We start from the raw sequence: 24,544 nt of genomic DNA, 5'->3' as shown, positions 1-24,544 counted from the left end.
ATATCAAAGGTCTAATATCCACACTTATTTCCAGGGTTTCCCTCCACTATTCAAAATACACTAGCTTTTGGGCTTTTTTTAAAAAAAGGGTTTTGCTGGGCCGGGAGTTTGGCCTAGTGGTAGAGTGCTTGCCTAGCATGCACGAGGACCTGGGTTCAATTCCTCAGCACAATATACATAGAAAAAAGCTGGAAGTGGTGCTGTGGCTCAAGTGTTAGAGCACTAGCCTTGAGAAAAGTCCCAGGACAGTGCTCAGGCCCTGAGTTCAAGCCCCACGACTGGGAAAAAAAAAGTTTTGCTAACAGAGAAGAACTATTACTATACAAAGGAAACTATATATATATATATATATAGTTATTTATAAACTTAAGCCAAAAGGCTATACAACTTCATTCTGAAAAATAATTATCATTATTGAATTATTGATTTACTTTTTCTTCATGCTTTTAGTATTTTCTAGAATAACCATGTGATACATTTCCTGTTAATATGATGTTTAAAAATTATACTCATTATGAATCACAGAACTAAGGCTAATAATTATTACAGAAATCTTCAACTATGTTGTTTCTGAGTTTCCGTAAGATATTTCAAAATCTGTAGCAATTCCTAAGATCAAATCAGATCCTACCAGCTGGATATAATGGACACAACTTCTCCATGAAGTAAAATGTTTACCCAGTAAGTCACACACTGAACTTTGCATCAGAGCTAAAGTGACTAAGTGAGGGAGTACAAACTGTTCACTAGAAAGCTTTCTGGTTCAAAGCCAAGAACACTCCATCTGACCTGGTTCCTCGGGAAACCTAGGCAAGGAGACTGGAAGTCACTATATGAAGAAAAGCTATGAGGACTGTAGTACAAGATACTACTTTACAGGAAGGACAAAGTATCATATATAGCACACTGGAACATTACTTAGTTAAGAAAAGGAACAAAGCACAGCTATAGCTACAATATATACCTAAAAAGTATTACAAAGGAAGAAGGCAGTTACAAAACACTCTATATTGTATGATTCTGTATGAAATATCCAGAATTAGAAAGTCTGTTTAGACAGAAAACAGATAAGTGACTTTTTGGTGATAAAAATGTTCAAACAGGGGCTGGGAGTTTGGCCTAGTGGTAGAGTGCTTGCCTAGCATGCACAAAGACCCAGGTTCAAGTCCTCGGTACCACATACATAGAAAAAAGGCAGAAGTGGTGCTGAGGCTCAAGTGGTAGAGCTCTAGCCTTGAGAAAGTCCAAGGACAGTGCTCAGGCCCTGAGCTCAAGCCCAGGACTGGCAAAAAAAAAAAAAATGTTCAAACAATCAGAATGTGATAATGGGTTGATAACTCCATAAATTTACTAAAAAATTGAAATATTTTAAAATAATCATTTAAAACCTTAAACAAATTTATGGGTGTGAATTATACTACAAAAATGTTGAGACAGACAGACAAGAGAGAAAAAGAGAACAAAAGTTACACACTATCAAATTTTAGTTGATAAATTTTGTTCTTGGGGCTGGGAGCATGGCCTACTGGTAGAGTGTTTGTTTAGCATGCACAAAGCTCTGGGTTCAATTCATCAGTACCACATACACAGAAAAAGCTGGAAGTGGTGCTGTGTCTCAAGTGGTAGAGCACTAGCCTTGAGAATGTCCAAGGACAGTGTTTAGGCCCTAAGTTCAAGACCCAGGACTGGAAAAAAAAATCTAATGTTCATTTAAGTAAAAATACTAAATCCAACTTGATCTCTTAAGGAAAAATGTCTTGTAAAACAGTAAGTGACCCATCCCCAAGTTTAATGAAAGGTCTATTCATTTATTCTACAGCTCACTTATCTCATTACAATGGTCTGAAATGACTGACTCTAGGCTCATTTAAGCTAAACATGATTGGGAGGAACAGCTGTGGAGCTGCAATTGAAACAACAGGCATCCAGTTTATGATATTTAGCATCAATTATGTCTCGGTGTCATGTAGACATTAACAATGTTAAAAGATAAAATATCAATGTGAAATGAGTTCAGCTCTTCCACTGTCTACCCATCTGACATTTAAACCAGTACCTGTCAATGCAGACATGTGTAGTACAGAGGAGCACACAGAATTAGCAGGCAGGCCTTTTTTTTTTTTTTCATGTGAGATTCTTTTTTTTTTTTTATTGTAATTAGTAAAAGGGTTACATGATATTTGCCAGATAGAAGGTGCATTAATTCACATACATTGATACCCTTTCACATGTCTTGGTACCCGTTTCCCTCCCCCCCACACCCCCCACCCGTCTTGGTTTTCCCCCCTTCCCTATCAAATTTCAAATAGCCAAATACAAGTAAGTTCAATATATCAGATAACAAAGTGAGATACTATATCAATATGAGATAACCAAGGGACAGCAAAGGAGATGAGAGACAACATAGTACATTAAGGACAACAATCATTCATTATATGGCTTTTGTTTCACTATCCTGGAGGTCCTTTCAATTAGCTTCACATTCTATGTCCTTATGTATCAAGATTTTGCTCTATTGCAAATCTCTGCTAGTAGAGCCCAAGGTTTCTACTGATTATGACGAATGAGGGAAACCATTCAGCCTAAGTTCCTTTGAGTCTGGCTTACTTCACTTAATATGATTTTTTCTAAGTCTTTCCATTTCCTAACAAATGGGGCGATGTCATTCTTTCTGACAGCAGCATAGAATTCCATTGTGTACAAATACCACAACTTGTTGATCCACTCATCAACTGAGGGACATCTAGGTTGGTTCCATATCTTTGCTATGGTGAATAGTGCTGCAATGAACATTGTTGTGCTAGTGGGTTTAGTATATCCTTGTTTCTGGGTGGTTGGGTAAATGCCAAGTAGTGGAATTGCTGGGTCATAGGGGAGCTCTATGTTTAGCCTTTTGAGGCACTGCCACACTGTTTTCCATAGTGGTTGAACGAGTTTGCATTCCCACCAACAGTGTAGTAGTGATCCCTCCTGGCCACATCCCCTCCAGCATTTGTTATTATTCGTTTTCCTGATCCTGGCCATTCTAATTGGAGTGAGGTGGAATCTTAGAGTTGTTTTGATTTGCATTTCTTTTATGACCAGAGATGTTGAGCATTTCTTCATGTGTCTATAGGCCATTTTTGTTTCTTATTCAGAGAAGACTCTCTTTAAGTCTTTGGCCCATTTTTTAATGGGATGGTTTTTACTTTGGAGGTTAGTTTTGGAGTGATTCAATTTTTTGAGTTGTTGATATATTTTAGATATGAGGCCTTTGTCCGTTGTTTGGTTGGTGAAGATCTTCTCCCACTCTGTAGGCTTGCAGGCAGGCCTTTTTAACCCTCACAATAGGAGATAAAAACTTCACTATGAGGCCGAGAGTTTGGTGTAGTGGTAGAGTGCTTGACTACCATGCAAGAAGACCTGAGTTTGATTCCTTGGTACCGCATACATAGAAAAAGCCAGAAGTGAGCTGGGAACAGTGGCTCATACCTATAATCTTAGCTACTCAGGAGGCTGAGATCTGAGATCTGAGGATCATGGTTCAAAGCCAGTCCAGGCAATACAAAGCCCCGAGACTCTTATCTCTAATATCTAGAAAACTGTAAGTGGGGCTATAGCTCAAGGGTAGGGCAGTAGCCTTGAGCTAAAGAGCTCAGGGACAGCACCTAGGCTTAGGTGTAGGGTAGTAGCTTTGAGCTGAAGAGCTCGGGGACAGTACCCAGACCAGTGTTCAAGCCCTAAGAGCCTCCCCTTCAAAAAAAAAAAAAAAAAAAAGAAAAAGAAAAGAAAAATCTGGAAGTAGTGCTATGGTTCAAGTGATAGAACCCAAGGACAGTGCTCAGGCTCTCAGTTCAAGTCCCAGGACTGGCAAAACAAAACAAAACAAAAAAACTGTGTTCTTCTCAGGGTAATGGGCTACAAAAATGGGACCTATCTGTCAGATGGGCAGAAAAAGACTGAGAGTCATTTGTCTGAACAAAGTACGAGGACAGGGATGTAGCTTCATAGTATAGTACTTTTCTATCTCTAGCAAGGTCCTAGATTTGACCCTCAGCACTATAAAAACCAAATAAAACCAAACAAAACTTCTTGTCTGAACAAAGCTTGATAGTCATTAAGAATAAGACATTTTATAGCACTTACTAGAATATTCAAAAATGATGGAGTCCTAAGTTTCCATTATAACTAAAGAAAAATGATAAATACTTTAATCATCATTTGCTTTTTAATAAGGTATAACAACAGTGTAGGTGGGAAACAAAGACCAAATGAACAGCACCATCGACTCAAACTGCAGCGCAATCAGATGATCCTGACTACTCACCTCACTACACATTTAGAACATAAATTTAAATATGTCTTTATAGTTATGAAAATGATCTCCTAAGAATTGTTCCCTAGTTTTAAAAATGCACTTTTATCCTGCCATATAAAAGGCAATACTGAGAAAAGTTTATAATGTGCAATAAATGAAGATGAAGTATAAAGATCACAGGAAGAAAATCCTAAATGAACTCTGTCATCTGAGCAGGTTTACAGCCCGGGCACAGTATTTTCTCATAGGGCTATTAAAAGAACACCTGATGCCCACAAGGTCTCAAGAAGAGAGATGAATTTACACTGGAGTTTCAGCTCAATATACTGACTCTGCTGTATTTTTTTCAGAGTCCCAATTAAATTTTGGTAAAATCTGCTCTGAAGATGCACTGTAAACAGAGTTACTATACCCCTAATCAAACACGCTCTTCCAAGTTCTAGTAATTCAACATTTACTGTCAAGCAAACTCTTCCTTATTCAGTAATCTGAAAACAGAAGCCAAGGAATCTCTCTGCAAAGCATTCTGCAAAGCCACTGCAGTGACCTTACAGAAACAAGACAGACTATATTCACAGGCTTGATCTCTTCTCTAAAATTTCCAGCTTGGGTCTCACCATTTCAATAACATAAAGCAATACAACAGGGAAGACAAAATGACACCTTTTTCCCCTTTGAATAACAGGCCTGGATGGTACTAACTATATCACTAACAATGAGTTCAGAAATAAAATTTGTCATAAAAGAAAACCACTGCAGGAGTGCAATTAAAAAAACTTTGACTCCACTAAGGGAACTCTGTCAGGATGTTCAATAATATTAGCACAGTGACACAAAATATCTCTTCTCTTTTTCTGATAAACTTGCACACATGAATTAGAAACCCCCAACTTAAAAGCAACATGCCCACAAGTAAAATGCAGAATAAAGCATGGTAATTATGCTTCCGTGTGTGAATCCTATTATATGGTACTTTAGTTGTGAATCTTGAGAGTATATCTTCCCCCTAGTGACCTATGCTTCTTCCTGGCAATTAATCAGATGTTTATGAAGGAATGACCTGCTCCTGCCCATCACCAGGCCAGTTCTACATGGGCTACTGAGGGAGGTATGCCACCACTGCTGCATGGTACACAGTGAGAATGAGAACACCGTAGAATTTTACCTCACCACCAAAAGCAGCAACAGCAAAAACTTCAACCAGGGGAAATTCCATTTGGAAAACCTAATACTCTCTTACACATCTGTCTACTTTCACTCACTGTAGATTGTAATTCATATAAGAACTTGAATTCATCACTTATCTCTGTTGTAAGTAGTGCTCCATTGTGTTGATGTAGCAAAACTTGTTTATCCATTATGTAGTAATGAATACCTGAACTGCTTTTCCTTCTGTTGAGGAGATACCTAGGCTGTGTCAGGGGTATTTAACTTTTTAAGAAAGTCTTGGGCTGGGAATTTGGCCTAGTAGTAGAGTGCTTGCTTAGCATGCACGAAGACCCAAACCGGATTCCTCAGTACCACATACACAGAAAAAAGCCAGAAGTGGTGCTGTAGCTCAACTGGCACAGCTCTAGCCTTGAGAAATCCCAAGGACCGTGCTCAGGCCCTGAGTTCAAGGCCCAGGACTAGCAATAAATACATATGTACATACATACATACATACATACATACATACATACATACATACATACATAAATGTCTTGCAGGTCATGGTAGCACATACCTCTAATTTCAGCATCTAGAAGGCTCACACAGGAAGATTTCAAGTTTAAGGTCACTTTGATCTATGTTAAGAGAGTCTGTTTATGAGTCTTTATCCTATAGGATTTACTCATAAATAGAATGGGATGGCTGCCCATATTTCTACTCACGTAACAGGAATTGCTGTCGAGTTTTAGACGTAAGCAGGAGGAGTGCTTGTCTACCCTCTGGGCAAGGTAGGAGGAGACATGAATGACAGAAGGTAGAGAGCTTTCCTGAGTTGGAAGCACATGCATCACAGCAATCTTAAGTCTACTTACAGTTGTCCTCTGGGAGTAAAATACTTTCTTCATGGGGATGGAGGGAGAGGGATCATAGAGAGTCCCACTGACAACATTCAGCACTACTCAGATAGACAGCTGATTAATTCCCTTCTGGGATTCTTCACATTACCATTCGACTGAGTCAGGAATTTCTAGGGTTCTTCTGGCCACAACTACCTACAGATTCTGAGCTGCTACTTCCTTTCTCTGATAGTTCATCATCTAATAGGAAAGGAATTCAAACTCATGCTAAAACATAGGTGAACTTAAGGACTCTTATCTCCAATTAACCAGTAGAAAACAAGAAGTGGCACTGTGGCTCTAGGGGTAGGGCAGTAGCCTTGAGCTGAAGAGTTCAGGGACAGTACCCAGGCCCAGAGTTCAAGCCCCACCAAAAAAAAAAAAAAAATGAACCATAGAGTAACAGTAACAGTGATGATAATAGCAGACATGCATTGAAGCTTACTAGATGCCAACCACTACGGGAAATGCTTTACATGGATTATTTAATTCAAAATGACCACAAAAGAAGGGTAGGGGGCTTTAAGACACCAAGTCACACAGGGTCCTACAGTTAACAAGGGCAGAAGAGTCCCAGACTGGTCTAAGTCTATACTCTGGCCTACTACTTGCCTGGATACTCTCTGGGGAGAGAACTTGTGAGAAGTAGAAAGCAAAGCCTAGACTAAGCTCAACAAGAGTCTAAATTCCAATAGTAGAATTACTATCTAATCAAATGCACATAAAGTGACATCTGTGAATAATAAAGAAAACCATCAATTTTAATAAAAGCATCACCAAAGTTGTAAGTGGAAAGTTTTAGGTATGAAAACTATTTTTTCACATTTAAGGGAAAAATGAAGATAAAATTAATAACCTGTTTATTATCTTTTATGTGCCAAGCACATGTGGCATCAAAAGATTCAATTTAAGTTAGTAGCTTACACCTGTAATCCTAGTTACTCATGAGTGAGAAGGAGATTGGGGGGTTCGCAGTTTGAGGTCAACCCAGGCAAAAAATTTCTTGAGATCTCATCTCAGTCAATGAAGGAATTTGTCCTGGTGGTTTGCATCTGTCATCTCAGGAAAGTGGGAATCATAAATAGTACGATAGAGGTCTGAGCCAGCTCTATATAAATGGGAGACCCTATTTGAAAAATCATGAGGGCAAAAAGGACTAGGAGTGTGGTTCATATGGTTGGGTGCCTGCCTGGCAATAGCAATGTCCTGAGTTCAACTTTCAATACCACATATCTATATACATATACAAATGCAAATTATATCCCAAATCTGAGGGAATCCAAAGGATATCAAGAGGGGCAGATTTGTACATATGCAACATGGCAATACATGTTGTAAGCTTGCTAAGAGAAAAGAATGTCTAATTCAATGTCTGAAGCAAACCTACACAATTCTTCACAACTAAAAATATGAATAAATATTGACTAAATAAAATAAGCATAATGTATTTAGGAAGAAAAACAGAGGAAAAGAATTTATTTTGCTTTCTTCTCAAATGGAATAAATTTAATAGTTATGACAACAGATATTCAAATCTCCATAAGAAACTGATTTTGTTCAGATTCAGTTTAAATAACAATGTTATAGGTATCCAATAAACTCTTCTCACATTAAATATTCTAGAAGGCTGATAATGATTCATGAAACCATCACATGAAATTCACACTACAACTTGAATAGCCTTATTGTTCCAAAGAGATTGTGAGATTAAAAGAACACTCAAATGGCATTGGATTGGTCTACTGTGAAATTTCAATTTCAAGTATCTTCCTGTTGCCTACAAGCATTCATCCTCCCCAAATTAAGCATTCATCCTCCTCCTCAGAGCACTCCAAGAAAACACTTGCTAATGGGTTAATACCAAGAGTTAGATGCAGCCTCCAGAGACTTAAAATAATTGCTACTTGCTACGCTTACCTCAAAATTATATTAGCACCTTCTACACTAAGATACCAATTTTTACTTTTTTCCACTACACTGTCAAGGGCATCTCTGTGAATATATGTGAATCTATGTGAATACTATACCTTGTTCCAATATCAAGCCAGCTCCCATAATCCTTGACCAAGAAGAAAAAATGCTATAAAATAAAATGTAAAAATACTTCATTATATTTTTGTAATAAAATATGGCCTCACTACAAATTCTATTTAGATTTAATCTAAAAGCAACAAGGATTTTTTTCCCCCATTTGGATTAAGTGTTTCATATTCCTGATGCTTTAGAACCACTGTCTACTTTTCTGAAACTTTTTTTTCCCAGTTCTGGGCCTGGACACTGTTCTTGGGCTTTCTCAAGGTTAGTGCTCTACCACTGAGCCACAGCACAACTTCCAGCTTTTTCTGTGTATGTGGTACCTCGGAATTGAACCCAGGGCTTTCATGCATGCTAGGCAAGAACTCTGCTACTGGTTCATGCTCCTTTTGTTTCAACTTAAATAAGCAATAGTCTGAAATGCCAATAGCAGAATTACCACTCAATCAAATAAACACAAAGTGACATCTATGAATAACTAGAAATAAAGAACCAGTCAACTTTAATAAAAGATATTAAATAATACCAAAGTGGTAGATAAAGTCATATCACCTACTCATAACAAATATGCACTAATATTGCATAGACTGCATTTAAGAGGCAATATATTAGGTCCAGTGATAAACTCCTGTTCATGAGGCATATATTCTAATGAGTGATTCAGTCACATTTATCAGGTATGCAAGTGTAGAGCATATATCTCTACATGTCTGAGAGGTCAGAGAAAATACAAACAATTATGGAAGCACAGAGGAAGGTAAAATCTAAGTAAAAAGAAAGAGATGGATAAAAGAAGAGATGGGGAAACGATGTAGAAGTATGTTTTGGGCGGAGGGAACGTAGCCTGTATAAATACCAAGAGTTCAGACAAAGTTTGAAAGGTTCAAAGTGAGGCTGGTGAAGAAAAAACATAGGAGAGGCAAGAGATAATGTCAGTCAAATGAGAAACTAGATCATAAATGGCTCTGCGAGTTTAATTAAGCAATTGACTTCATACAAAATGAACCAGAGAATTTTAATACCCTTTTCCTTATCAGCATTTGCTTATTGTAATTCTGTGAATAAAACTGAATGATTTTGTTCTGATGGTGTATCAATTTCAAAAAGATATTGAATACTTAATACAATTAAAAAATGCTTGCATCTAAATCAAGTGACTAGCAATCTGATTTGGGAATTACCCTAATCAGTTTTTCTAGTCATTTCTAGTGTGAAATAATGTACTGCAAAGCTTTCACTGCTTACTTATTTTTGTGGTTTTGTTTTTGGTGACAGGACTGTAGCTTTTACTTGGCTCTGTACTGCTTGAGCCACATCTCCACTTCTGACTTTTTACTGGTTAACTGGAGATAGTCTCTGATATGTCTGCCAGGGTAGGCTTTGAAGCTTAATCCTCTGATTTCAGCCTCTTGAGTAGCTAGGATTTCAGGTTTGGACTTGGTCCTCATCACTAAAAGGTCATTTCTAGGTCCTTTGAATGTCGTGCCTGGTAGAAGGGATTTTCTCAGGACACAAGCAGTTTAATAATGTGGTTTGCATTGTAGGAGTAGCAGTTCTACTCCTCAAAGCAATGGAGACCCTGTGGACAGTATGTGATCAAACTCTGCTAAGGCAAGCCTGGCTGACAGTACTCTGGAATTATTGGCATGGTTCACTATCCCATTCCAGAGGTAGAACACAGAAGCTCTGCATCTAGTGCCCTGCATATATCTGCATCTAGTGCTGCTCTATAGATCTCTAAGTGCTGCTCTGTTCTTGGCTGATATGAGTCTATATCATCCATTATAAACCATAACTGTGAATATAACAGCATTCAGCAAGTTCTGTGGATCTTTCTAAGGAATTATTGAACCTCAGTGTACTTTGGGGAACCGTCTGAGAAAGTGACTTCAAGTTCCTCTTTTTGCTAATATTGCCCCTAGCATGCATGAAAACCTGGGTTCGATTCTTCAGTACCACATACATAGAAAAAGCCAGAAGTGATGCTGTAGCTCAAGAGGTAAAGCTCTAGCCTTGAGAAAGTCCAAGGACAGTGCTCAGGCCCTGAGTTCAAGCCCCAGACTGGGAAAAAAAAGTGAGTGTTCAGCTAGTACTCTATCACTTGAGCCACATCCCCAGCCCTGGTAAGAGCTAAACTATTTCTTTCTTCCTTCTCTCACTCTCTTTCTTTCTTACCTTTAACTGAAAAAAATGGCTAAAGGTCACTTTCAAATTTAACATTACTTTTTTCTGTTAACTTCCTGTGGAAGGATCATTTCAGGCACAATGCAACATAGATTATTTATAAAATGATAGATTTGAGCAAATCAAGTAATGTGACTTCTGATACATTAGCAGGTGCTCTTAATGCATGAGTAAAATAAAAAAGAAGTTTGTGTAAATTATGCCAGCACTTCAAACTCAGTATCTAAAGATTTCATGCACAGAAATGTATTCCTGTTTCTTCTGATTAGATTAACTCAGCACTTAGTTTTTCTGTCTTACTTATATTGAATATCCAATAATAGCTTACCAAAGCCATAATGTCTGATACGATGAGAACAATGAGAAAAAGGCTGAAAGAAAAGAAAAATTACATTTAACAAGCACATTTTTCAAGTATGTTAGAAATCCAAATTGGAGTAATTAGATAACTATGAAGATACAAGCAACACCAAAAGAATGGAAGAATGGCGAGGTAGGGTTGCTGATGGCACTCGCCAACTCTGTGCTATCAACCTCTAGACTTCTTGTTACATGAGGCAAATCTACCACTAGTTAGTTACACTTTGCTTACAGCCAAAAGCATCCCCAATGGTTCATCCATAAGATCCATAGACTTCATATCCCTCCTAATGGCCTTTATCCAAATATATAATATACAAAGCTTTGGAGATGAATTCAGTCATTAAGACTGATACACACACACATCCATTATGCTCATGTGAGCTATGGTGCTTGAAATGAAAGCTTTGCATTCTTGCTTCACTTTTTCACTAAAGGCTAGTGTGTTAATACTTAAAGCCACAACTCCACTTTTGGCTTTTTGCTAGTTAATTGGAGCTAAGAGTTTCATAAACTTTTCTGCACAAATCTGCTTTGAGCTCAGCCTCCTGAGTAGTCAGCATAAGCCACAAACACCTGGCTTCAAATTATTGGTTTTTCTTTTCGCCAGTCCTGAGGCTTGAACTCAGGGCCTGAGCACTGTCCTTGGGCTCTCTCAAGGCAAGTGGTCTGCCACTTGAGGCACAGCACCACTTCTGACTTTTTCTATATATGTGGTATGGAGGAATCCAACTTGGGTCTTCGTGCATGCTAAGCAAACACTCTTACCAGTAGGCCAAACTCCCTGCCCCCAGATTATTGATTTTTAATAAGGTAATTTTAAGTCATGAAGAGCAAAATACTGCAATCATTGCTTTTTCACTAAGTGGGAAGAAACAGTTTCAGCCACTGGATTTTTATAGTGAACTTAGCAGTATATGTGTTACTAATATATTTACCAATAAAATAATGCAATCACAGCTTTTTTTTCAAAGTGGGAAGACACTCATCAATAATATAGATCTAATAACAAGTTACTAGTGTAAAACCTACTCCCATTCTAATTTCTAGCTTTTTAAGAGTTGTAAGAATTTAGCAAAATAAGTAAGACAGTGACAATGTGGTCAAGAAGGAAAGATGATTTGAATGATATTTAACAATTTAATAAAGTTAAATTTGAAATGAGGGATAGATGGACTTTGGCCTGTGTGATGTATTAGATAAAGAAAACAGGATAGAAGCTTCATGTCAACAGGAAGAGAGTCACGGGGTTCATTGTGAGCTATATTAAATCTGAGGAGTCTGTGTATTATCCAAAGGGAAATGTCAGTATCTTGGAAGGGTTGAAAGATCAAAAAGAAAACTTTCATAAAGCCTCCGTTCTCTTCTTTTGTGTTTATGTGTTTAGTCTTTATGTATTTAGCATTTATTTCATGATTGAATTACTAGGTATACAAGCACAAACATATACATACATATAAACATATTTACATTTCAACAAACCTTCTACTTTAAATGTTTTAGTTCTATTTAACTCTTTACAAATCTATCTACTGAAAGAGATGCAGGTAAATTCATTTTTTTGTTATTGTTTTTCTCCTGCATCTAATAAGACCTGGTGATCAGGTAAGGCATGTTTTCAATATTAAACTCAGGAAAATCCTCTGAAAAAGCAAACTAACACTTTTCTAAATTAGAAACAAGATTTTTTTTTTACCTCATAAACAGCAGAAGAACCTATTTCTAAAAAAATTATGGCATAGCCCTAATAGCATGCTAAATCCAGTTCTACCATAAACTCATCAAGAATAATATGAAAATTTATGTTAATACTTGTTTTTCATCCAGCATTGAATATATCAGCTTGATTTAAGAATAACAAAACTACTAAGAAGCTTCATTTTTTGTAAGAGTTATACTTTTACATTACTTTTATTTTGGAGGTGTTTATTTTTATTTTTAAATTATCTTTAAATAGTTGTACAAAAGGGTGAATTCAACTCAATATGTAAATTTGTGTGCAGTATCATTCCAAACATCATTCTCCCTTCTCTACCTGTTCCATTTCATTTACTAAGTGGAAAAAGGTCAGATGGGCATGCTGGCATACACTGGGAATCCTAGCACACAGAAGGCTGAGGTAGGGGGATAGTGAGTTGGAGGGCAGCCTAGGTTACATAGCCAGTTCACAGCCAGTCAAAGCTACAGAATAGGACCCCAACTCACAAAAGGGCAAATAAATACTTCCTAAATATTAATCTTACCTTTTTGATGATAACTGTGTAGTTAATTGAACTGCTTCAAATGCACACATCACAAGAAGGAAAGGAATTAAAATCTGTTTAAAATAATATATTATAAGTAACTAAGGCATTTGAAATACTTTTTTGAAACTATTTCTGCTTATAGAAACATCTTCAATTTCTCAAATAACTTCTGTACATATTAGTGACAATCAAACACTGAAACTGAAAGACAATACTATGACACAAGACAGACCATTGATGAAACTGATTTAAAATCTAGACTAGCATTAATAACTAGAGTACTCACTGATATATTTGTTGAAGGAACAGATCAATTCTAGACATAGGTACTATCTTTTTTAAAAATATTTTTTATTGTAATTAATAAAAGGGTTACATGATATTTGCCAAATAGAAGGTGCATTAATTCACATACATTGATACTCTTTCACATGTCTTGGTACCCTTTACCCTCCTCCCCACCTCCCATAGGTACTATCTTAACCTAAGTGTTATAACCTATTGACAGCTTGGTGGTTGGGGACCACGGGTTTAGGAAAGTTTAGAATCTTTAATATCTTGGGTTTGGATCACAGCTTCTTGGCAGGCTTTAATTACCTGATAAGCTTTTCTGGGGCTAACATTCAATCCTTACTCTTAGAATCAAATAAGAGTCTTAACAGTCATTCAGATGTTGGTGGCTCATTCTGTAATAATAGCTACTCAGGATGTTGAGACCTGAGAATCACAGTTTAAAGCCAGGGAGAAAATTCTAGAAGATTTCTTCAAGTTAATCAGCAAAATGCTATATTAGAGGTATGGCTGAAGTGCTAGAGGGCTAGCCTGAGCAAAAATGTTGAGCAAGAGTAAAAGACCCTCAACTTATAAATCAGGTACTGAATTTAATTCCTAGTGTAGCACAGGGAAACAAAGCAAAGAGTGAGGCAAAAAAAGGGAACAATATCTGGAAGTAGGACTACTTCCAGTAGTCAGTGTCAGTATAACACCTGAAATTGCGCTTTTTTTCCCACTGGTATTTAACTGTCACCATGAGTTGGTAATTTTAATGTCATATGTAATATAATCTTAAGGTACAATTAATTTCTAATCCTGAACAATAAATGCTCTAATACAAATAACAAAATTAGAAAACTAACCTTCCACATCATCAGGGCTCCCATCATGAAAGGATTAAACACAGTCAGAAAACAATACACGGAGGCAAGATCAAAGCTAGATACCACAAAGAAAATTGAGGTGAGAATTCATACTGTAACTTTAAAATAATAGATTGGTAAAAACTCATCCCCTGAAATCTATTTTTATTTAAAAAACAGGCATATACTAGACTAAGGACTATTTTTTCCTCCCCATCGGTCATGGGGCTTAAACTCTGGGCCTGGGCTCTGTCCCTGAGCTCTTCAGCTCAAGGCTACTACCCTACCCCTTGAGCCGCAGTGCCATTTCCCGATTTCTAGTGGTTAACTGGAGATAAGAGTCTCACTGACTTTAGTGCCCGGGCTGGATTTGAATGCAATCCTCAGATCTCAGCCTCTAGAGTAGCTAGGATTACAGGTGTGAGCCACCAAGCCCGGCAACCAAGGACTATTTTTAAGTCAACATTAACAAAGAAAATATGTATGTGCTGATACATACCAATCTCCAAAACATACCACTGACTATTAAAAGTAAGAGATTATAGAGAATCTCACTTTATACCATACTTTCTTTTGAGTCAGAGTCCCACTATGTAGCCTTGCAGTCTTCCTGCTTCACTTTCCTGACTGATGTGATTACAGAAGTATGCCACATGGCTTAGGCCTACAATATTTTTTGGTTGCATAAACATATATACTGTTTTCACTTAAAATTACCTGTTAATAGAAGCTATATTTCCAGTTCCAAAAAATGCTGTTACTAAGAAGAAAACCTAAATAGAGTTAAGAAAATGGCAAAACAAGTAAGAACAATTTCTTTGTCATTTAGAAAAGACATGCCAGGCAATAATTTGCTTTGATACTTGTATATTATCTGGATGTGCAGAGATTGTAGAAATGGGGAGTGAGGGGGCTGGTGGGATTAGATGAGCTTCAGTTACATATGATTTCTTACAAGTTTTGCATTCCTCTAAAGGGAGCAGGGGCAATTGAGAATAGCAGACCTTAAGACAGTCCCAGCAAAGGATACAAGGAAAAAGGCTCTACGGATGTCATCCAGATGAAGCTGCCGAAATTGAGCTATATCAGTGTTAAAAGAAAATTGGATAGTGTTGAGCTGCAAGGCAAGAAAAGCCATATCAATGTACAAAAACATCTGGCTTACGTCTACACGCAAAAACAAACCAACAATGGGTATCATGGTCAGTTTGCCTTGTATCAACTAAAAACCAACAAGAAATCGTCTACAGCTTAATTACCTTAATAAAATCCATTAACAGGTCAAATAATAATAATAATAGCACATCGAATACAGTTGCAGGGTTACTCTATGTATAATTAAAGTAAAAAAGGAACAGTTCCTTATTGTATGTAAATGTTCCTTTTTATTCCCCCCCTCACCACACAAAGATGAGACCAAACTCAGGGCCTTCCACTGAGCCAAATTCACAATCACTAAACACTCAAATTTCAAGTCTATGTTCAAAGATGTGATTTCTCATTATCTTGATCTTAATCTCAGGTACAACATAATACTAAAGGGCATGGTGAAAGAAAATGTTTCTCTCTTTTTTTCTTGCAAATACATTAATACATTAGCCTTTTTTCTACACAAAAGCAAAAGAGCTGGGAGTGATGGCACATGCCTATAATCACAGCTACTTAGGATGTGGAGATAGAAAGGTCATGATTAAAAGTTAGCTTAAGCGAAAAGTTAGCAAAACTGTCAAAATGCAATTGGGACAAGTGTACAATCCTGAAATCCCAGTTTTTTGGGAGGTAGAAGTAGTAGGATTTGTGGTTCAGGGCAATCAATGGCAAAATAATGAGATGCTATCTAAAATGAATTAATTAATAAGTTAGCTAATTTAAAAAGGGCTGGGAGGCATGGCTCAAATGATAGAGTGCACGCCTAGCAAGCATGAAGCCTGAATTCAAACCTCAAAATGGCTCAAAAATAATGAAAATGAAATGAAATAAAAAAAGCAAAATAGTCTTGTCATAGATAAACTGGAAAATCACTTAGGTATAGTATGATGACTGCATATTGCTTAATCCTATCCTAAAAAGATATTGATTGGTAAATTTAAAATAAGATTTATCCCATGGCCAGACAGTAAGAGACTCCCATGAAATTTTCCCATAAGTTTCTATGGTGTTTTGATACTCTTTTCTAGAAAAAGACAGATTTGCTTTCAGTTAAAAATATAAATTAAAAAGTGGTACACAAGCCTCAGTTTGCTGAAATATTTAATAATAAGGACAGTTTGTGGCCATTTACCATTAACTGATAAAAAATTGCCTTTTATATTTTTCATTATTTTAATACTCGAGTGGGAGCTAAGAACCAGAATTATTCAATATACTTCAACAAAGTTTCTCTTGTATTGCAGTTATATATTCTGAATTATCAATCCTCAAAACTCAAGTTGAGACCATTAAATGGATCAACTTTCCAAATGTCTTACAATACCCATCCATCTGACATTGTAAACATGGAGTTATTCTATGACCATTTTTTTAGGATTACCTACCAGTTCTAAAAAAGACAAGAGACACAGATTTAATGCTTTCCTTCAGCATGATTAAGGTCACCATAAATTCTGGTTGGCTTCTAGCCAATCCCAAGGATACTGGGTTGTATAAATAGCCTAGGATTGAGTCCGAAGCTAAAGTCATGAACAGGATAGAAGTATCTTGGATTAGGGTGACTGGACACACATCAATGGGATTTAGATGTCCCTATGACTAAAAACACTGGGTGTGGTGGCTCACGCTTCTAATCCTAGCTACTCGGGAGGCTGAGATCTGAGGATTGCAGTTGAAAGCCAGCCCAGGCACTAAAGTCCTTGAGATTCTTATCTCTAATCAACACAGGAAAATGGGAAGTGGGTCTGTGGCTCAAGGGGTAGGGTAGTAAGTAGCCTTGAGCTAAAGAGCTCAGGGACAATGCTCAGGCCCGGAGTTCACGCCCCATGACCAACAAAAATAACACCAAAACAAAACACAAAACTCTTCTGACTTACACAAACAGACAATGTGAAGCATTATTTTCTTCTCTACTCATTCATGTACATTGATGTTATTTTATTAGTAGTTTGCTCAAGTAATTGCTATTATGACTCCAGTGGTTCCCTCAAGTAATCTAAAGAAAAGTCAAACATGTACATGGCTTATAAAACAGCAAAGTTGCATTTTGCTCTGATAAATAAACTTTTCCTCACTGTTTAACTTAATTACTAGTGACACATGTTATTAGTAATTAAATAATGTGATTTCAGTGCTAAAATCTGAAGTTTTGGAAGAAACACTGCTAACACTGTAACTTTTTTGTAGCACAGAGTAAGTTCATATAAACATCATATGGCTTGGACAAGCTACCTTCTGTTTACAGGACACACCAGATTGTTGTAGGGTTTCTTGTTCCATGTGTATCCAGAAAAACATCAAACAGGACAACACCAGTGGAAACAGAGCTTCATATCTAAGAGGTATGAAGTTGGGGGAGGGAGGGTAGAAAGGAAAAGAAAATGTAAACAAATAAAAATGCAAATTTAAACTAAGAAATCTTTCTTAAAATAATTTTGATAACACTTTAAAGTCTTCATAAAATCACAAAAGTTAAATCTTCTAGGCTTTCCAGAAGTAAAGTAGAAAATAAAATTTAGGTTTCAGCTCTAATCCTACCTTATTTTAAATTTATTATATCTTGAGATAATTCTAAGTTTAAAATAGTAGATATTTAAAATAATTCATAAAGGCAATAGCAGATATTTCTCAAAGACAGAAAATGTTAAAGGTAAAAAGATCATTTCTGAACCAAAATTCTTAATAAATATATAATAACAAATGAAGACTTCAAAATTCTTAAGAACTATAGATACAATGACAGGAACACAAAATTCCAAAATAAAAAGGGTGTGGTGGAGCATGCCTGTAATGCCAGCTACTTGGTTGGTGAAAGAAGGCAGAGAGTTGCAGCCTAAGGCTGGGTTTGGGAAAATCAAGAGGCCCTACCAGAAAAATAAACAAAAACTGAAAGGGCTGGGACATGGCTCATGTGAAACACTATGCCCAAACCACAGTAACACAATAAAGTCTTGCATATAAGTTTATCTGATTTGGGGAGGAGAAGGGAAAACATGGAAACAGTGGGACCAAGGTGAACCAATTCAGCAGTGAAAACCACTGGACACTATGTTGGTAATGAACTAAACAACTTGGGTAGATGGAAGTCAGGAGGAGAAACATTGTGAGAGCACAAGGGAGGGGACGATACTGTTCAAAAGGAAATGTACTCATTACCTGATGTATGTCACTGTAACTTCTGAGTACATCACCTTTGCAACATAAAGTTTAAATATTTTTTAAAAACCAACTAAACAAATATAAATAAATAAAACATGAAAATATGTTTGGCCTTATTAATAAATGATATGGAAATCAAAGCAATTATGAGATATAGAATTTACCATATTTGTTAATATTAGACATATATAGCATTGATAAGAGTACAATGAAAAAGAATTCTCATGCTCTCTTACAGAAATATGTACTCACAGGAAGGCCTTTTAAAACTATGTATTAAGAACTCATAAAAAAGATTGTGGTTCAAAATCATTCCAGGCAGGAAAAGTCTGACAGACTATCTACAGTTAACCAAGAAAAGCCAAAAGTAGAGCTGTGGCTTAAGTGGTAGAGTGTTAGCTTTGCCCAAAAAGAACTCAAGGGTAGCATGTTAGCCCTGGGTTCAAGTACCCACACCAAAAAAACAATCTCCAAACAAAAAAAAGTTTACCTGTATATGTCTCCTACTCGTTTCTAAACTCTTTGAACTCAGAGTCTCTTTGTCTATCCCTGCAGGTCCAGCTTACAGAAAGGATTTTTCAAAGGGCCAGGAATGTGGCCTAGTGGTAGAGTGCTTGTCTTGCATACATGGAGACCTGGGTTCGATTCCTCACTACCACATACATAAAAAGGATTTTCTTTTTTTTCATATATTTATTACTGTAATTAATAGAAGGGTTACATGATATTTGCCAGATAGATGGTGCATTAATTCCCACACATTGATACCCTTTCGATAGATGGTGCATTAATTCCCACACATTGATACCCTTTCACATGTCTTGGTCCCCATTTCCATCCCCCCCATCCTCATCCCTCATCTTGTTTTCCCCCCTTCTCTATCCAATTTCAAATAACCAAATACAAATATATCTGATATATCAGGTAACAAAGTGAGATACTGTAACAATATGAGATAACCAAGGGACAGCAAAAGAGATGAGAGATAACATAGTACCTTAAGAACATCAATCATTCATTGTATGGCTTATATTTCTATATCCTAGAGATCCTTTCATTTAGCATCATACTATATGGCTTTTTTTAAAAAATATTTTTATTGTAATTAATAAAAGGGTTACATGATATTTGCCAGATAGAAGGTGCATTAATTCACATACATTGATACCCTTTCTCATGTCTTGGTCCCCATTACCCTTCCCCCCATCCCCCCATCTTGGTTTTCCCCCTTCCCTATCCAATTTCAAATAACCAAATACAAATATATCCAATATATCAGATAACAAAGTGAGATACTGTAACAATATGAGATAACCAAGGGACAGCAAAAGAGATGAGAGATAACATAGTACATTAAGGACAGCAATCATTCATTATATGGCTTTTGTTTCAATATCCTAGAGGTCCTTTCAATTAGCTTCATACTATATGGCCTTTTGTATCAAGGTTTTGCTCTATTGCAAATCTCTGCTAGGAGATTATGACAAATGAGGGAAACCATTGAGCCTAAGTTCCTTTGAGTCTGGCTTACTTCACTTAATATGATTTTTTCTGTCTTTCACTATGATCAAACAGGTTTCATCACAGGGAGGCAAAGCTGGTTCAACATAGGCAAATCAATTAATATAATTTAACACATCAACAGGAGCAGGGATAAAAATCACATTTGTCTCAATAGATGCAGAAAAGGCATTTGACAAGATCCAACACCCCTTTATGCTAAAAGCTCTGGAGAAACTAGGAATCCATGGAACATTCCTCAATATAATAAAGGCTGTGTATGACAAACCCACAGCTAGTATTATACTTAACGGCAAAAAGCTAAAGCCATTTCCTCTAAAATCAGGAATGAGACAAGGATGCCCACTCTCTCCACTCCTCTTTAACATAGTATTAGAATTCCTAGCCAGTGCAATAAGGCAAGAAGCAAGCATAAAGGGGATCCAAATAGGGAAAGAGGAAGTAAAACTTTCCCTCTTTGCAGATGACATGATCCTGTATTTAAAGAATCCTAGACTCTACTCCCAAGCACCTTGAGCTGATTCAAAACTTTGGAAGGGTAGCAGGGTATAAAATTAACCCTTGGGCCGGGAATTTGGCCTAGTAGTTAAAGTGCTTGCCTTGCATGCACGAAGACCTGGGTTCGATTCCTTGGTACCACATATATAGAAAAAGCCGGAAGTGGTGCTGAGGCTCAAGTGGTAGAGTTCTAGCCTTGAGAAAGTCCAAGGACAGTGCTCAGGCACTGAGCTCAAGCCCAGGACTGACAAAAAAAAAAAGTCTATTTTCATGGCCGGGAGTTTGGCCTAGTGGTAGAGTGCTTGCCTAAGTATGCACGAAGACCCGGGTTCAATTCCTCAGTACCACATACATAGAAAAAAGCCAGAAATGGTGCTGAGGCTCAAGTGGTAGAGCTCTAACCTTGAGGAAGTCCAAGGACAGTGCTCAGGCCCTGAGCTCAAGCCCAGGACTGGCAAAAAAAAAAAAAAAAAATTAACCCTCAAAAAAATAAAAGGGATTTTCAAGTGAGCTACTAATCTAACTGGAGATACCAGAACAAAAGAAAACTTATTTCCTTTTTAACTTTTGACTACTGAGACCATAGAGTACTACTTATTAACAGAAAAAAAACCCAAAACAACAACAGCCAAAAACTAGTGCTTTAGACTCTATCACAATTATAAAACAAAAACAATGAAAACTGGGCACAAAGGTCTGGGACTGAGAAAGCTCACACAGAATAGTATAGAATATCTAGGCTATGAACAGATATTACACATATAAGAAAATAAGTAAAATAAGAAAACTCACAAAACAGTAACCATTCATGACCTACTATAACAGAATTTGATATTTTTATTTGAAAATGAAAATACCAAATTAATAGTGCTAAGGAAATGATGAAACAGTAACCCTAACAGTTTGTTGGTGATATAAAATGGTACTGTTCTAAAGACAAAAGTTTCAAAAAAGTTTAGCTGAGTGTAGTAGTTCATACTTTTAATGCTAGGTACTCTGGAGACTGAGATCACTGAGCCAAGATCAAGTCCAAGCAAACATGGACTGGGGCATAACTCAAGTAGTGGAGTACTTGCCTAACAAGCAAAAGGCCCTGAGTTCAATATTGAAAAAAAAAATCAAATAATCTACTTATGCTATACTGAGACCCAAACAAAATAAATATCTAAACTAGAAAATATTTATAGAAATGTAGCTTAGTACTATATGTGATAAAAAATTAGAAAAAAAATTAGTAAACAGAAGAACGGCTAAGTAAATTGAAATGACAAAACATTAAATGTCTACTAGAATAGTGGCTAGACATGTTTTCCCTCATATACAGAAGCTGGATCTAAAATACACTGGGGCTGGATAAATTATACAGGACTGTAGGACAGTGAGACCAAAGGAAGATACTCTTAGGAGAGGAACACAACGGTGCAATGTCTATGTGCCTCTGATCATAAAATATTTATCAAAGAAAAAAATGAAAACGAGGTTTCATTGTTGTCTTTCTGTCTTGTTTGTTCATTTATCTGTCATTGTGAGGGTAAGAAGGGACAAAGGGTAAACAAATGCAGCAGTGGTACTCACTAGACACTAGGTTGAAAATGAACTGTAATATAAGTTATACGGGGAGAACAGGAAGGAAAAACTGAGTGATAGCAAAGGAAGGGGTGACACTGTTCCTCAAAAAATGTACTCTTTACCTGACTTATATAACTGTAACCTTACTGTACAACACCCGATGATAAAAATAAAAAATAAAATAAAATAGTGGCTAGAAGCCAATGACCTACATGAGAAAATGCTTCCAAATCATGTTAGGTAGTGAAAAAGATACAAATTAGTATATGTACTATGATGATCAAGTTTAAAAAAAAGAAAAAACCAACAAATACAGAGTTAACTGGAAGACAACATACTGGAACCAGCAATGAGGATGGAGTTAATACCTAATTTTCTTTCTTATCCTTTCTTTCCAAAATTGTTGACACTGTTTCGACAATGACTAAAGCATTAGAAACAAAATTTGGCTATTCTTTAAAGTTCAATTCAACTTCTACAATAATTTAATGGTCCCAATTTTCAAGTTATTTTTCAGATCATAAAGTCACAATCCACAAAACTTAATTACTCCATTTTGTAATTGACACTGTAAAATATTATCATCATTTCACAGCAGTTTATAATTCTTTTACATGCCAGCATTACAGCCATACTTTTCTCTCTATGTCTATGTAGTTTCAAGAAAATAAAAATGTAAAAATGTTAAATAAAAATTAATTAAAAATAAAATTAAACTATTAATTAAAAATAAAATTAAAGTCAGGCGCTGGTGACTCATGCCTATAATCCTAGCTACTCAAGAGGCTGAGATCTGAAGATCATAGTTCAAAGCCAGCTTGGACATGAAAGCCATGAGATTCTTATCTCCACCAAAAGTGGCGCTGTGGCTCAAGTGGTAGAATGCTAGCCCTGAGATTAAGAGCTCAGGGATAGTGCCCAGACCCAGAGTTCAAGCCTCACAACCAGTAACAACAATAAAAATTAATTAAACATTACAAAATGAAGAAGGTGCATACTCAGGTAAAAGGGAACCATGATTTAAAAAATAGTTTCAGTTTTGTATGAAATTGTTCATTCATAACATAACATAAAAAACTTAATAGTTCTACAGTTAGTGCTACAAATTTATCTCCTTTAAAAAGCCATATGCTCTTGTCATTTCCTTTTGCTAAACATAAATGAATAAATCAGATGAAAGCAACATTCCCATGGACTTATCTCTTAAGAATTATATGTTGTGTCCAGGAGCAGAGCCTAGTGGTAGAGTGCTCACCTAGCATGCATGAAGCCCTGGGTTAGATTCCTCAGTACTACATACTCAGAAAAAGCAGATAGTGGTGGTGTGGCTCAAGTGGCAGAGTATTAGCCTTGAGTAAAAAGTGTCCAAGGACAGTGCCCAGACTCTGAGTTCAAGCCCCAGAAGCGGCAAAAAATAAAAAAAGAATCTAATCTATACGTTGTATAAAACTTGCAAACCTAAATGACCTAAAATATCAATAAAAATGTCATCATAAACTTGAAGAGTATGTAATAAAATCCTACTAAATAAGGATCTACTGGTTTGGTCTGTGTGTGACTTCCTTAGGGCTTAACAGGCATTCAGCTAAGTAAATAGATGTAAACATAATTGTAGATGGAAATGTTTAACAACTTATGAAGACAAATTATTTTCATGTACTACAATGGCTTCCATCTGCACACAAATAGCTGAGGGCTGATTAAAAATGAATCTTTTTTATTCATTGAACCAAGTAGAAATTAGGATTACTAATTACTACATTTGTAGCTACATTCATTTTAAGTATCTTACATGTCTGTCTATTCACTAAATTACATAGAGAAATCTTTAGGTTGGTCAAAATAGTTTTATTGAACTGTAACAGGTAAACTATAGTTTATAAATTGTTTCAACACCAAAAATATACTAATGTAACTGATTATACAGTGGCATTTCAAGATATCAGATGAAATATAGGCTATAATGTTGAATATCTTTTTTCCATATATTTTTATTGTAATTAATATAAGGGTTACATAATATTCACCAGATAGAAGGTGCATTACTTCACAAACATTCTTTTAAGACATTCACTAACAAGATCGCACTTAATATTCTAATTTCAGACCTAAACTTTTATTCTTTAGATTTTCTTAAAAATAAGCTAAATGTGCTTATGATAATCTGTCTTCTTATGATTATTAAATGGATAGTTTAAAACACTATAATACTAACTCCCAAGATAAGTTACTGGATTAGGTCATGTTATATTACAAAACAATATTTTGGTGTTTGTGTTTATTTTTGAATCTTCTACACTCCTTTGAATTTATTGTTTTAAAATTTAGGAATCCAAAAAAGGG

At 36.3% G+C, this 24,544-nt stretch overlaps 1 protein-coding gene across 5 annotated transcripts in view; it reads right to left on the bottom strand.

The window, feature by feature from the left end:
* Pign (phosphatidylinositol glycan anchor biosynthesis class N) overlaps positions 1 to 24,544 on the bottom strand; it is an 84,075-nt gene that overhangs the window by 7,109 nt on the left and 52,422 nt on the right. For 3 of the 5 annotated variants that reach the window (XR_016538812.1, XM_090353009.1, XM_090353008.1), the window contains exons 22-28: positions 17,687 to 17,789; positions 15,336 to 15,422; positions 15,023 to 15,078; positions 14,306 to 14,381; positions 13,167 to 13,240; positions 10,892 to 10,934; positions 8,373 to 8,425 (exon numbers count right to left, since the gene is read on the bottom strand). Coding sequence is in view for 3 of the 5 variants with exons in the window: in XM_090353009.1 (XP_090209135.1) it covers positions 8,373 to 8,425; positions 10,892 to 10,934; positions 13,167 to 13,240; positions 14,306 to 14,381; positions 15,023 to 15,078; positions 15,336 to 15,422; positions 17,687 to 17,789 (492 nt within the window). In the remaining 2 variants the exon portion in view is untranslated. Of the gene's footprint in view, positions 1 to 8,372; positions 8,426 to 10,891; positions 10,935 to 13,166; positions 13,241 to 14,305; positions 14,382 to 15,022; positions 15,079 to 15,333; positions 15,423 to 17,331; positions 17,451 to 17,686; positions 17,790 to 24,544 lie in introns of those variants that run through there. The other 2 variants (XM_090353010.1, XR_016538813.1) reach the window with 2 other exon arrangements.

Source organism: Megascapheus bottae, chromosome 19 (assembly GCF_031878675.1).
Source record: "Megascapheus bottae isolate mThoBot1 chromosome 19, mThoBot2.hap1, whole genome shotgun sequence".
NCBI lineage: Eukaryota > Metazoa > Chordata > Mammalia > Rodentia > Geomyidae > Megascapheus > Megascapheus bottae.
Note: the sequence above shows the minus strand (reverse complement) of the source record. Positions and strands in the feature narration are given on the sequence as shown.